Genomic DNA, 16423 nt, shown 5'->3' with positions numbered 1-16423 from the left:
TTTGAGTGTTTATAGACATTTATATGTGCACCAATAGTCTAATTACATCCAATAATCATGCTACCATTTGTAACTATATATGTAATTTTCATTGTTCTGATTGTTTGAATATGAATGGTTAGTTTTACCACCATTATTTGCAGTTTTATAATCATTAGGGCTTGTTCACAGTCTTGATTTGCTTGGTCCAGACGAAAAAAATGAATAATAATCCTATGCATTTGTTCCTGGCTTAGCATTCATACCGTCACTTTTTATGTCTGAACTTAATATTACAAAAACAAACAAAAAAGACAACACAGTTTATGGTGTATATTTCATGATTAAACTTTCCTAAAAATTTTTTGAGACGTGTTTTTAATGCCTATAATGGGCAACATTGTCATTTTGAAGAGGTAAAACGAGTGTGCTTCAGCATTCTGTCTTTTTTATGGTCGTATCGTGTTACAGCATGTCCTGTTTTTAGTTTGTTTAGATATATTTGATCCATGCTGCATTTATATTTCTGTCAAAGTGCACTGGAGTTCACCAAGCTTTTCTTTTCAGGGGTCTCAAGTCCACTTGTTTGGTGAACCACTTGTTTAAATGAACCGCACTAACAGAGCAATCACATCAGAGTTCATTTAATCAAATCAAAACTACCAAGAGTGAACACAGCCTTAATCTGCTTACTATAAATAAAAAAATCCATGGATGAAAGTTTATTTAGCACCGTAACACTGCTGCTGTAACCGAGTTCCTCTTCTCTGCATTGCTTGTAAATGATAACTATAATATCTCCCAATTGAACTGTTTTATTGTATTTTTGATTAACCAAATTAAACCTTGATGAGCAAATAATACGCACATCAAGCATATAATATGAGTATATAATGTGAGTATTTTTTTTTTAATTTTAAAGCGTACGAATCCCAAACCTACCATTACATATACAGCAAGAAAAAGAGATGTGGGAAGGTGGACTGAGAAAGCACTTATCTGTGAACTGCTCAAGGTCACTCCAGCTCAGCTCAGTAATCAATAAACCACTCTCCAGATACACACACACACACACACACACACACAAACCTCTGTGGCAATGCTCTGGCTTGAGTTGTTCTCTAGCAGGAAGCGCACCACATCCAAATGGTTTTCCTGTGCGGCCATGTATAATGGGGTGAAGCCATTCTGAAACAAACAATAAACAAAAATTTATTATTTATATAGATTTGAATAGTTTATTAGTGCACTACTATACAAATACATACAGTTGATGTCAGAAGAGAAGACTTTTTCAACACATCTCTAAAAATAATAGTTTTTAATAACTAATTTCTACTGAATTTGTTTACCTTTGCCATGATGACAGTACATAATATTTCACTAGACATTTTTCAAGATACTAGCATTCAGCTTACAGTAAAAATTTATTAATATATGCAGTACTAGGGTAATTAGGCAAGTCATTGTTCTGTAGACCATAGAAAACAAAATACTGCTTAAGGGGGCTAATAATATTGAAATTTAAATGGTTGTTAAAAAAATTAAAACTGCTTTTATTCTAGCCGAAATAAGGCAAGGCAAGCAAGTTTATTTATATAGCACATTTCAAACACAGTGACAATTCAAAGTGCTTTACATAAACAGGAATACAACAGACAAGTATAAGAAAAATAAAACCAAATAATAAAAGTGATTAAAAACAGATTAAAATGTGTTAAAGCAGGTTATAAAAGAATGAAAAAGAAAAAAAAGACATAATAGTGTGATCTGTTGGACGAATCCTGGCTGCAGCATTCTGGATGAGCTGTAACTGTCTGACTGTCTTTTTGGGAAGGCCAAATAAAACAAATAAGACTTTCTCCAGAAGAAAAAATATTATAGGTAATATTGTAAAAATTTCCTTGCTCTGTAAAAGATCATTTAGTAAATATTGGAAAGAAGAAGAAAATAAATCACAAGAGGGAGAGATAGTTTTAGTAGATACCTACAACATTATTTTAAGATCCCATTTACTGCATATACACAAAAAAAATGCTTAATTTTTAGCCATCTGATGATGAATCTTTAAAAATCTACTGAACCTTACCACTGAACAATTATTCGTGGGAAAATGGTACTTCAGATTACAATTTTCTTTCCACTAGGAAAAAATGAGTTCTTTTAAAAACTCAGGGAACCAAAATTCTCTCCCATGGCATCACAATGAAAATTCACTTTTGCAGCCTTTAAGTGTAAAAAATGGCCTTAAAATTACAATCATTCCCAAAACAGACTACCCAAAGCAGAATGCTATTAACATCACATGCCCTATAATATACAGTATCTGATTGTAAACAATCATAACATTTCAAAAGCCATCAAAATACACTAAATTCAGTGTTTCGTGTATACAAGTGTCAGGAGTCTGTGTTGTGCCCCATGTGCTCTGTGTTTATGTCATGTGATTCCTTTGTTTTGTTTTCCCACTGTTTTCTATCACCATGAGTTCCACCTGCTATGTGACCCCTGTTTGTGATTTGTGTAATCATGTCCTGTGTATTTATGTCCTGTGTTTTGTCCGGTATTACATTGCCACACTCCCTGTCCAGCGTTTGATGTTTCCAGTTCCTGTTGTGAGTGTTAATATTGTAAATAAATACATGTTTTGATAAATCCTGCGATCCAGTGCGTCTCTTTATAGAGTGAATGCGTGACCACAATCATGTTTCTGCCAATAAATACACAATAAAAAAAGTTAATGCAACTTTTCTCAGCTTTTTCTATGAATTGTGAGATGTGAACTCAATTTATAGAGTCAGAAGTGTGAGACATAACCTTTCAATTCTGAGAGGTTTACAAATCTAAATTCTCAAGTCCAATTTTGAGACAAAAAGTTGCAACTGCGAGTTATAAAGTCACAACTGCAATATAAATGTGATATAAATGTGCAACTCTGTGAAAAAAAAGTCCAAAGTCTGAAATAAAAAAATCCCAATAACCTTTTACATTTTTTTATTCAATGGTGTAAATGGGCTTCCATATTGCTAACATCCTCTCAGCACAGAAAAATCAATCAGAAATGTTTTGTTTTAATTTATTCATAAGCAGGAAATTGCTGTGGTAACTAGGCAGGTTGCCATCATTGGTAATATTTGTGAAATGAGTAAATTTCCCCGGAGGCCACAAATCCCATCACACCCACCCGTTGTAACCTTGGTGACCCTGTTCCCATGGCAACACAGAGATGCTGACAGAGCAGGTGAAGAGTGAGTGATGCTTTGTGATGATGGAGCATCATGAGAGGACACGCACACAGACTCCTTCATCATCAGCTTTTCTCTAGTCTGTCATAGCACTCGGAGTACAAACTAGTTTGCTGATTTAAGTACAAATATTTAATTCTATTGCTACTTGAGTTATATGTATTACAGACAAACCATCTATCTTATACACAAATACCATCAGAAGATTAACCGTGTATTCTATTTACTGAAACAACTTATGAAAAAACGTCAGTCAAATAAAGCCATTCTATATTTACATTTACATAATGTCACAATGACCACATTAAAGTGTTAGTTCAACCAAAAATCAAATATCTAGGGCTGGATATAGATTCTTATTCGAAAGTCCTTATTTCAATTCAATTCTTGATTCTCGATTCATGATTTGATTCAATTCATCAGATAAGATTTAATTCAATTGCTATAGATATTTATAAATAAATAAAAGTGTTCATCAGTTTACAAATGGTCAATTAATGACTGAAAAAACAAACAAAGCCATAGATCTGTTTCCATTCGATACAACATAATTTATCTGTTTAAAAAAACTAGATTACATTTTTAGAATATGGAAAATAAAACCAAAAATGTAATCTGTTTGATAAAAAAAAAAAAATAATAAATAAATAAATAAATAAATAAATAAATAAATTAATAAATTAAAAAATATATATAATAATAATAATAATAATAATAATAATAATAATAATAATAATAATAATAATAATAATAATAATAATAATAATAATAATAATAATAATAATAATAATAATAATAATAATAATAATAATAATAATAATAATAATAATAATAATAATAATAATAATAATAATAATAATAATAGGCCAAGCCCTTGAACAGGGATGGGCAGTATTTCTAATATTTGTATTTCAAATATGTATTTCAACTACAAAATATTTTGTAATTTGTATTTGATAGGGTTTATGAAAATTGCTTAATATTTTGTATCAAAATACTTCAGTGTCTTGTATTTTTGTAGTTTCAAAATACTGTAAAATACTTTGTAAAAAGTCTACACGATGACATCATAAAAATGTGGCCTTTGATTGGAGATTTCTCAGTTATTTGTCTAGACTTGAGATTAAATATTCATTTATATTGAAGAAGGTGGTCAATGCTTGGAGTATGGAAGGAAAATATGCATCACATCATTGCGATACCTACAATACTTAACTGGCTGTTTAAGTTTTAAATTTTCAGAAATCATACACATTGAGTAAGGCCTATTGAAGAGTTCAATTGCAAAAAAAAAGATAGATTTATGAAAAGTTCTGTGAAAATTATTATTATTTTTTTTAAATTAAACACTTCATATATAAACCTTTAAAAATATAAGAATGTTAAGAGGTTGAATAGTCATTATACAGAGATTATATCAATTTTACTCACCACACAATAGGTGGAAACAGTGAACAGGGCTTTCTGTATAAAATATGTACAAAAATATACTAAATGAAAAAAAAAAGAAACAACAAAAAAAAAAATGTATAGACATCTACTCATGTATAGTGAGAGTAGAGGTGAATGAGGTGGCAGAGAATCTGCTAAAATTTGCTCAGAGAAAAGCTGTTGCTATATCAAATATTGTTTACTTCACGTTTAACAGTGAAGAGATTGATCGGATAGGCCTATTCATTAAAGGTTTGCAACGAAGGTTTATGTTTACTTGTAAAAGTATTTTGTAGTATTTTTTAAACACAAAAATACAGTATTTGATACATTTGTGGCTGCTGTATTTTGTAGTTTATTTTGATACACCCAAAAAGGAGGTATTTGGTATTTTATTTTAAAATACATTTCAATGTATTTTTGCCCATCCCTGACCTTGAAATTTAATAATTTCTTCATCTTCATCATGTCCTATCTTCCAAATCCACACAAGGCTTTCCTTCATCTCTGAAAGTATTTAAATCCACAGAAATTCTACTACTGAATAGACTCTGACTTCGCATGAAGAACAGTTTTACCTATGCATCTACTCGACAAACATAAACAGAAGCTTAAACATCTGCTTGATGCAGAAGAACAAACCTCATTGAAGTTAAATGTGCTGTGTGACGTGTAAGATAAAACCTCACCGAATCTAGCAAGTTGATTTCTTAAGGGTGAGTAAATGATTTTGGCATGAACCAGCTAACTCTTTAACAGCTTTCTGGGTACATTCATTCATTCGTTCATTTTCTTTTCGGCTTAGTCCCTTTATTAAACTGGGGTTGCCACAGTTTACTTCCAAGTAAAATAAGATTTAGAATATTTTGGGTAAGGTCTTGATGATTTCCATAGCTTGATAAATGAATAGAGGTGAATCTGAATACAAGCTTGCAAATGATTTTGAAGAAAGAGGTGCAGGTTTAAACAATTTAAATGATTGCAGAAGTAATTAGCATGTTGCTAGTATGTTTATAGTATTAATTCGCATGTTGCTAGTATAATTAGTATGCTTGTTAGTATGTTTTTAGTATGATTAGTATGTTAGTATATTTGTTAGTATGTTTTTAGTATGGATTAATATGTTTCTAGTATGGATTAGTATAATGTTAGTATGAATTGGTATGTTGGTATGTCCAATGCAAAGTCAATGGCAGTTTTTTTTTTACAATCTACGGGACAGTTGCTAGGGCGCCGTAAGTGTTTGCTAGGGTATGGTTAGTAAGGTTAGAGGTCATCAGTGATTGGCAGATTGGTAGTCTGAGTGAAATGAGCCCAAACTTAAGTCTTTATAACAGTCTGGCGCAAGGTTATGAGTTCACAAAGTTTTTTCCAGGTCAGTTTTCGGAAAACCGTAAGTCGGATCAGTTGAAGAAGATATAGCAACCCGAGTCAGACCAGTTTGGAGGTTTGGAGTTAGTTTCGTTTTTGTAGCTTAAACGGTCTAGGAGGAGATGCATATAGAAATTAGTCTCAGAAGGAGAGGAAGAATATTTAGTTTGTATAGTATAATAGTAAGTTGGCTTTCTCAAGCCACCATAATGAGATTTTCATTCAATATTACAAAATTTAAATGTATTAAAATCAAAATAATTTACAATTAGATCAAAACCATGCATTTTGAAATATGAATTTAAATTTATGCCAACTTTAAAACTACCGCAGCAAAAATCACTATGCAAAAAGGGGAAAATAGTAATGTGAACCCAGTTATCTCTTTTATGCCACAGAAAGATATACTCTAAAATGATGCAAAAGAGTAAAACATGTCTTTTTTTTACCAGTGTTTACATCTCAATGTACTGTGTTGGGTTCAATTTAGGAAATACTGGCACCTCAGTAATGTAGGTGGCCTTCATAACTCACTGAGCTCAAGTTCTAAGCTGTATGTGTGTGTTTATTGACTGGTCATCTAAAATAGCAACAGACTGAGTGTGCACTTGTGCTGCCCTGCAGAAAAGCTGGACGACCCGTCTCAGTGATCATGTGTTTATGTGGATATTAAATGCTGAAGTGCGTACCTGGCTCTGTGCGTTGACGTTTGCTCCATTGGTCACTAGCTCTCTCACCACTTCCGTCTGCCCCGCCAGAGAGGCGATGTGCAGCGCTGTGTTTCCTTTCTGGATTAGAGGAGATGGAAAGACAAGAGCAAAAGAGAATGAGTGGCATCTCTCCATTAATCTCTCCACCACCTGTCTGTGTCACCCCATCCAACAGGGCTTTCGTGGCCACCACCATTCAGTCCCCTTTGCCAAAGAGATGTTGTTTCCGCTGGCCTGTAATTTACCTCCACACACATATACACACACACACACACACACACACTTCATTCCTGTGGAGCACTAGAGGCTTTTTATACCCGGTGTGAACGTGCTCACAGGAGCAGAGGACATCATGTGATATCATACACGGATACAAACATCTCCTTAAGCTGTGTGTGTGTGTGTGTGTGTGTGTGTGTGTGTGTGTGTGTGTGTGTGTGTGTGTGTGTGTGTGTGTGTGTGTGTGTGTGTGTGTGTGTGTGTGTTGGTGGTTTACAAGGACAGTTTTTTGTACAATGACATGGGTATGACATAGTTTAAACAGTGGTTTATGAGCACATGCTTGATGTCCTTGTAACTCAAAATGCTTTAAAATCATACTTAATGGGGTCTTTTGACATTCTTTTGCCATAGGTGCCATAGGTGAGGGGTGTGTTTAGAGGTAGGAATGGGGTGGGCCAGTTTTTACTGTATGAAATACATTAAGCCTATGGAGTGAAGCTATGGAGTGAGTCTATACTGCATCTATATCCTGAATGCTATTTCTTATTTATTTATTGTCTTTTGTACAGACTGTATTTAATAGTATTCAATTGAATAATATTCAATTTAATTCAATTTAATAAAAGTAATTCAATTTAATAATATTCATTGGCGTTGAGTTGCGCATCTTGCTCCGCCTTTTTGTACCTTTTTGTTGTTCTAGGTACCCTATCGTAAGGGTACCCAAAAAGTGGTATGGTATGGTTTTAGGTACCTTTTGACAGTGGAAACGGCTATAAAAGCGTACCGAACTGTACCATACCATACCAGGCCATACCACTCAGTAGAAATGGTCCATAACTGTTATTAGTATATTGTTTTGGAGTCGTTGTATTTTTTACAGCCAGCACCTAATCTTTTCACTCATCATTGCACATGTGCTGCTGATAATAAATAAAAGTGGTGACAATAAAAATTAGAGTCGATTAGAGTCGATGTAACCACCAAAGCTAATGTATGTGTGTGTTTGTGTGTCAAACTGACCTTGGTTGCTGCATCTACATTGGCACCCAGTTTAAGCAGCTCCGCCACCACCTCCACATGCCCCTCTTTGGAAGCCAGATGCAATGCATTCAACCCATTCTGAAACATACAACATAAGATTTGTTCATTAACAGGAAGGATATGAATCCAAGGTAGGAGAGGATACCAGAAACAGACCAATATAAATAACATGCAATTATATACACACATATCATATGTACAGTGTAAACTGCTGCAAATCACTGCAGAACAGAATTTGATCTAAACGTAAAGGGTTCTTTTAAAAAGAGGTGCCATTTGTGAACAATGAAATGTCTGATGAAGGTCAGAAGAGCAAAACATTTCAAATTAATTTTGGAGCAAGTATAAAAAATTGTGTGCACGATTATTTGTTTTGTCTGTTACACTTTATTCTAAGGTACAATTCATGCTATTAATAAACCATTAACTATGACTTTTACCTCAATAAATTCCTAGTTTGCTGATTATTAATAGTTATTAGGGTAGTAGTTAGATTAAGGTATTAGGCTTGATAAGGAATGTAGAATAAGAGCATGCCGAATACTAGTACTTCATAGGAATTAATAAACAGCCAATATCATAATAATAATGGTAGGTAATAAGCCAATAGTTAATCGTGAGAATATTTATTTTTTTGTTACTGTAAGCGTTACCGTAACCTCTTTTAGTGACCTTTAACAAAATGTTATGAGGGACAGAATCATATCACTTACACACAGAAACTTAATCATCAAAAACATTGTTAAAAATAATGCAGCTTAGCATTCTTGTGCAAACTGATACATAATTTCCAGGATAGATTTATGAAAACAAAGATCAGAAGAATAGCGTTTAAAACTGCAATATTAGAATGTCTTTACTGTTACTTTTTATTTTCAATGTTTATATTCAACAGAAGAACAAAACTAAAAGAAAACAGACAATCAAACAAACCCCATGTAACAGTCAGACAAAACAAACAATAAGTTCAGCTCAATTCTTCAGCAGGAGTGTTCTAGGCAAAAGATATAAAAGGTTGGCAAGTAGTAAACAATCTCTTATGACCCTTTCATATAAGATCTATGTTTTTCTAATTGCATGTTAAACACGGTGGTGTAAAGTAGCAAATTACAAATACTCAGATTACTGTACGTTTCTTTTTACTGTAAGTTTTTCTCAGGAATTGTAATATACAGTACTCAGTAGTTTTATTAATGTGTACTTTTACTTTCCCTTGAGTACATTTTTAGTGCTGTATCAGTACTTTTACTCCACTACTTTCCTTCAACCTGCAGTCACTACTTTATTTTTTCTTGTCTATGGGGATTAGAAAAGTCAGTCCTGTGATTCCTGTCCAATCAAATCACACATAGAAGGTAAATTGCCTCATAATGAAATACCTCAATACATTTATAATTGCAGCAAACTGTTTGGAGGCATTAAAAAGTGTCCAAGAAGATGTCCAAAATCTTTACACGCATTGACCCAGAGAATGTTTAGGTGCATGTCACTAAAGAGAAGATGAAGGATGTTTACACTCTGATGACTGAAATGGCCTTAAACACCCAACAGACACAAGATGTCAACATGACGTCAGATTGACGTTGTACCCCAAAGTCGTGGGGATATTGCATTTTCTTTGTTTCTAACACAACCTAAAAGCAACCTACAGTAATATCAATGTCCGTTGACGTTGTTATTGGACGTTAAAATAACATTGTCCTTAGACGCTGGCTAGACATTGAATTTTGGTTACCTGACGTCACAACCTAAATCTAACCTAATATTAACATCTTAAGACATGTGCCTGCTGGGCAATAACTAAATGCACTACAGAATTTTGCGTTTACACAACCCACAAATTGCATGTAAATGCATCAGCTTTTCACAACGTTATACTCACTATTCATTGCTCACTACTCTTAAGTACTTTTAAAAGGGTTACTTTTTACTCATACTTTGAGTAATATTTACAACAGATACTTTTACTCTACTTGCACTACATTTTAGGCATGTAATGGTACTTTTACTTAAGTATGATTTTTTAGTACTCTTTCCACCACTGGTTATACATGACATCTTTAGTAAAGTGTTTAAATTTTAGAGGAGTCAATCTATTTATGCAGAATTAACCTTCTGGCTAAGAGAGAACAAAAGAAATAACATCAGACTGGGATTTGCTTAGGTTATAGTCTTGAGTGATAATTCCAAATATCGCTATCATCATAATTATTTAGATCATTTCTGTCATGACCAAAACAAGTGGTATATGGTGGCTTTGAATGAAATTATTGTATCACTGATGAAAAGATTTCAAAATAATGAAAGGTGCTGATTCCACACTTTTAGACAATAGTATATATTCAAAACAATCGCCATCATAAGGATATACAGAACACAATATGTGCACAGCTGCACAGGACAACCATCAAACAGCATAAAAGTACTTTCTAATCCTACAGTTTACAACCATCACTTCAAGTCATGAGACACATATCATTACATCTTATTAGAATGTAAGGAAAATGATCCGTACCTGATTACAGATGTTGATATCGACACCAGTCTTCAGGTAATCGAGGACCTTCTCAAGGTTCCCTGCTCTCGCTGCCCGCAGGTAACTGGCATTGCTGTCCGACTGCAAGTAATGAGAGAAACATACAAAATCTGATTATCTCAATTACAAGGTCAAAGGTCAAAGCAAGCACTGATCAAGTCAAATAACCAAACAGACGTTCAACTCCCTAAATCACTGGAATCAATAGAATTCCTACCAACTCCATCTTTAATAAGATCCATTTGTCTCCGCAAACACATCCAGCATAATAAAGGCTTCAGTCTACAAGTCCATATCTACTATCCCAGCACGACAGAGGATCAAAGTTGCATGAAACTCCCCAAAACACTGGCAGTCCAGACATCCCAGCTGAAGATCCAGCCGAAAACAGCTTGTGTGTCTCATCAAGAGATCCAGAACAGAACACTAAATAATGGCTATTATTCTGACACCAGTTTCCTCCCACTTTCCCCCCTGATCTCACAGTCTCTCAGTCAGAATGAGTTTGCTTATCTCACGAGTATATTTCGAGCATGGTTTTGGGAAGAAAACGCGATATGTGTGTGTGCGAGTGCCTCGTGAATGTGTCTTCTTTTGTCAGCCTCAGTTTGATTCAGGGACACTGGGTTTGACATAAGAGGACACACTGCAAAATTTCAATGCAGCACACATAAACACACACGCACACGCACACACACACACACACACACACACGCACACACACACGCACACAGTTTTAGGAAGAATAGGACGGGGTTATCTCTGAGACACATGGGGAATTCCTCCTCCAAATGAGAGGCTATATTTAGTTCACTAAACCCAGAACCATGTTCACCATCAATGTGTGTGTGTGTTGGCAAGAAGATTTGGAAAGAAAGGCTCACTTTCCAAAAGTAACTCAAGAAGAGGCTTTGTTGTTATTTTATGGACATTACTTCAATGCATTTTCATCTAGAGATCGATTAAAAACAGAGCGGAAAGGGAAGAAGAGAGGTTTCTATAATGGTGTGTGTGCTTCTATGTTCTAGTACAAGATTAACAGCTCATCATGAACTCTAAGCTCATTAGCTAGTCAATTAACTCGACCGATTCTGCTGGGAAAACCTCTATTGCGTCACCTTGGATTTATAAAGTTCTTATTATTAGTTTGAAATTTTCCCATTTTCGTCTTCGGCGACAGTTTATTTGAATTACACTTACCGGCCACTTTATTAGGTACACCTTACCAGTACTGGGTTGAACCCCCTTTTGCCTACAGAACTGCTTTAACCCTTTGTGGTATAGATTCAACAAGGTACTGGAAATATTCCTCAAAGATTTTGGTCCATATTGACATGATAGCATCACGTAGTTGCAGCAGACATGTCGGTTGGACATGTTGTGCATTCAAAGATGCTCTTCTGCATACCTCAGTTGTAGAGAGTGGTTATTTGAGTTACTGTTGCCTTTCTATCAGCTAGAACCAGTCTGGCCATTCTCCTCTGACCTCTGGCATCAACAAGGCATTTGTGCCCACAGAACTGCCTCTCACTGGATATTTTCTCTATTCGGACCATTTTCTGTAAACCCAAAAGATGGTTGTGCGATCTCAGTAGATCAGCAGTTTCTGAAATACTCAGACCTGCCCGTCTGGCACCAACAACCAAAGTCACTTTAATCACCTTTTTTCCTCATTCTGATGCTTGGTTTGAACAACAGCAGATCTTCTTGACCATGTCTACATGTCTAAATACATCGAGTTGCTGCCATGTGATTGGCTGATTAGAAATTTGCGTTAATAAGCAGTTGTACCTAATAAAGAGGCCGGTGAGTGTATGTGTACCATTTCAGTTATACAAAGTCAAACTTACATTTGATTCTATAAGGTTTTGTTTGTAAACCAATCAGCACTTTGAATGCACACAAGAGGACCAATCAGGATCATCTCAGAGGTCATGTCCATGTTTAAATTCATGCCACCAGTAGTGCAAACAACACATTTTCACATACTTCAAAACGTTGAATTAAGTATTCAAGTACAGTAGGTGATCACTACAGTAGATCACTTATATATACACATCTCTACCGAAATGACTTACATTGTTATATTGCTAATTTTTCATATATACATAAACGAGGGCGACACAGTGGCTCAGTGGTTAGCACCGTTGCCTCACAGCAAGAAGGTCACTGGTTTGAGTCCCGGCTGGGCCAGTTGGCATTTCTGTGTGGAGTTTGCATGTTCTCCTCGCGTTGGCGTGGATTTCCTCCGGGTACTCTGGTTTCCCCCACAGTCCAAAGACATGCGGTACAGGTGAAGTGAATAAACAAAATTGGCCATAGTGTATGTGTGTGACTGAGTATGTATAGATGTTTCCCAGTACTGGGTTGCAGCTGGAAGGGCATCTGCTGCGTAAAACATATGCTGGATAAGTTGGCGGTTCATTCCGCTGTGGCGACCCCTAATGAATAAAGGTACTACACGAAAGGAAAACAAATCATAGGATATATAAGTGAATTTCATCAATGTTTATTAAAATGTGACAACTTTTCTTAGGAATGTATCTGTTTTGTAAAATGTTTATTCGAATAAGTTAACAGATTTTTAAGTTATTGCTTCAATCAATAAAACCTTCCAATTCCAATCTGAAAATGATTTTTTTTTAAAGGTGTAGAAGCCTCTGTCTGTTTTCGGCCTGTTCCATAAACTCCCATTTACACATTTGAGAGAACTCTGATATTGTACAGTTAGAATACATTTAAGCTCGCTGCCATTGTCATGTATCAAAATATGAAATATCTTAAAACTATTTAGGATGCTCACAGAATGGTATTTCTCCAAAGTGGTGAACTGCTATGCTTGTGTATGTGTGTGTGTGTGTGTGTGTGTGTGTGTGTGTGTGTGTGTGCGTGTGTGTGTATGCGCGCTTGTTCCGTCGGTCACTTACACCCAGTGCAATTTGAAATGATGGATTAAAAGGCACACACAAAAATGCCTTTGTTCAGAGGGTAAAGCTTACAGTAAACAAATCATGCACCACATGCACAATGAAAAATTCTGAGAGAAGGGCATTTCATGTACACTATGTGTGTGTGAGTGTGTGTGTGTGTGTGTGTGTGTGTGTGTGTGTGTGTGTGTCCTCCTATCTTTGAGTTAATGAGTTTTTCCAGCTTGTCACCCATAACTCATTCCCTGGAGAATTGTGTTGGGGACAATAACACCCACCCACATACCCACCCACACCCACATGTATGTATATATATAGTCAAAGAGAACATCTGTATTAAATAACATGAGTGCTGGGATCCTAATAGATCAGATCTAGGTTCAGTCTGAGGCACGAGTTACCACTCAACAGGAATGACCTCCTGTCCCATTATCACAGTGCCTTTGAACAAAACCATTAACCCCTCATTACTGTGATGGGATTGTATGGATTAAAACTCAGTGAAAGTTTGGTGTTGGAAATATTTTTTGGTTTTAATTTATATTAGGTGGTCTAATATATACTTACACTGAAACTAATCATTTGTTACAATGTATGTATTGTATAAATCCACATTTTTACATTGATTAAATACATTTGTAATTACACTGTTGCCCATAACCATACCATAAAACCTGTCCCTAAACTTATCTGTATCCCACCTCAAGAGCACCAATTTAAAGTGTTTAGCAATACATTAAGAACTGTAAGTACATCGTATTTATGCAAGTACATAGTAGTTATGGCCACCTAACATAAATTTGGACAGATTTTTTAATGTTTCATTTAAAAGTACAAGTAAACTGCATTATTTTAAAATATTATTTTATTTTATGAGTATACATTTTATAATATCATTTTAATCACAAATATAAGTAATGAATTACTGGGATGGAATTGCAGGTATTCAGTCTTCAGTGTCGTATGATCCTTTAAAAATCCTTACGATCCTGATGTGTTAGATTTGTATTCAATAAACCATTTTGACCAATGTTGAAAAAAGTAAAAAGCTTTTGAAAGCTACATTTTTTTAAAACATTAATTTTTTTCTTTACTAACATTAATTTATTGCATCACTGCTGAATAAAATATTAGCTATTATTAAAATAAAATAAAATAAAATAATATTTAATACAATTTAATACAATTAAATGTAAAAAATATATATTTAAAACCTTGCTGACTTCAAATGTTTGAGCTGTAGTTACAATATTTACAATATAGGACACAACATACATTAGGCTACTATCTAAGATTCATATAATGCACATCATCAACATGCAAGCATCCATATGCAACCTATATATAACATAAACAACCCCAGCATAACAGAACACCCACAACCTCCATAAAACATAAACGTTAAACTTTACATTACCTTGACACTGTTCATAACGCCAACACAATCTTCCCTCGACATCTGACAGCATTTACAACTTTATCTTCATCTGAACAGATGCTATTTTATCTTTGTATCTGCCTGGAGTTGCGCAAAAACAATACGTGCATTGGTCACCACAGAAGATAAAGATTTTCTCAGTAAGTGAAGCACAAGGGTGGGAGGTTGTGTGAGAAACTACAGAAAAATGTCATATGTACAGTATGACTGAACACAAACTCAAAAAGGTACAGTTGAGTTTTTATAAATTTTTTTTACACTTTTTATTTATTCATTCATTCATTTTCCTCTTGCTTAGTCTAAGAGGTCGCCACAGTGGAATGAACTGTCAACTATTCCGGCAAGTTTTACACAGTGGATGCCCTTCCAGCCACAACCCAGTACTGGGAAACACCCATACATACTCATTCACACACACACACTCATACACTACAGCCAATTTAGTTCATCCAATTCCCCTACAGCGCATGTCTTTGGACTGTGGTGCAACCCAGAGCACCCGGAAGAAACCTAAGCCAACACAAGAAGAACATTTAAACTCCACACAGAAATACCAACTGGCCGAGCCAGGACTCAAACCAGCAACCTTCTTGCTGTGAGGCGACAGTGCTAACCACTGAGCCACCGTGCCACCGTTCTTTTTATTTATTAGTAACAAAATAACGTTGCTAAGTGTACGCCATCATACAAACTGATACAGTATGTCTCAAAGGAATCACTTATTGTTGCACTTTTGATGGTTTAATTGCTTCTTTTGTCAAAATTCCCTTCGAATTAAAGTGCCTGCTAATACTATTTTTATGAAAACATTTCGTTTTTTTAACATAAACATTTTGTTTAAAATACTCGGGTGTCACATTCAGTTTTGTTTTCTGTATTTATTTTCAATTTCAGTTTCCAAGGACTTTCAGCTTCTATCTTGATTTCCAGGACATTCCTGTTTCCTTTCAGATTCTTATTGAGTTCACCTTTGTCTTGTTTGGTTTCGCATTTTGCATCTGTCTGTTTGTTCCTTAGACTGGAATTGTGTTCATTTCATTTACCTTCTTCAGTGAGCTGTTTATCTTATATGTTGCTGTTTACTATATACTAGGGTGGAACAATAAATCAACATACCATTACTTGTTAAAATTGACTGAAATTATGATTGCTAACTACATATATATAGTATGTTAAGTTCAAACATGGAAGGATTCAAGTTAAAGATTTGAACTTCCCTTCACTACTGTGTATCTAACCTCAGAAGCAGCCTTGGGGACATTCTACCAGAAACGTACAATATCTGTCCCTGACATAAAAACATAAATGGAGCGAATGAAAATTAGTTCATCCCAAAAATGGACAGATGGTTGATTTCCGTGAGTTGTTCTGTAAAGAAATATGTCATTCATTTGGTTCTCAGATTTTTGTTCTTTATTAAAACTCTTTACAAATGTACAAACCCTCTCATTGTGCTTGCCCTCAGTCCGACTGAACCTACAGATTTAAGTTTTGTTATGCTAAAAACTGTTACTAAAAAA

The 16423-nt window shown here is 34.9% G+C and overlaps 1 protein-coding gene across 5 annotated transcripts in view; it reads right to left on the bottom strand.

Annotated features, from left to right (window-relative positions):
* Window positions 1–16423, bottom strand: part of ank3a (ankyrin 3a) — a 154082-nt gene that overhangs the window by 104001 nt on the left and 33658 nt on the right. For all 5 annotated transcript variants that reach the window (XM_056477644.1, XM_056477646.1, XM_056477649.1 and 2 more), the window contains exons 2-5: window positions 10518–10619; window positions 7982–8080; window positions 6716–6814; window positions 1069–1167 (exon numbers count right to left, since the gene is read on the bottom strand). In XM_056477644.1, coding sequence (XP_056333619.1) covers window positions 1069–1167; window positions 6716–6814; window positions 7982–8080; window positions 10518–10619 — 399 coding nt within the window. The remainder of the gene's footprint in view (window positions 1–1068; window positions 1168–6715; window positions 6815–7981; window positions 8081–10517; window positions 10620–16423) is intronic.

Source organism: Danio aesculapii, chromosome 17 (assembly GCF_903798145.1).
Source record: "Danio aesculapii chromosome 17, fDanAes4.1, whole genome shotgun sequence".
NCBI lineage: Eukaryota > Metazoa > Chordata > Actinopteri > Cypriniformes > Danionidae > Danio > Danio aesculapii.
The sequence above is the reverse complement of the archived record's forward strand: the minus strand, read 5'-3'. Positions and strand labels throughout refer to the sequence as shown.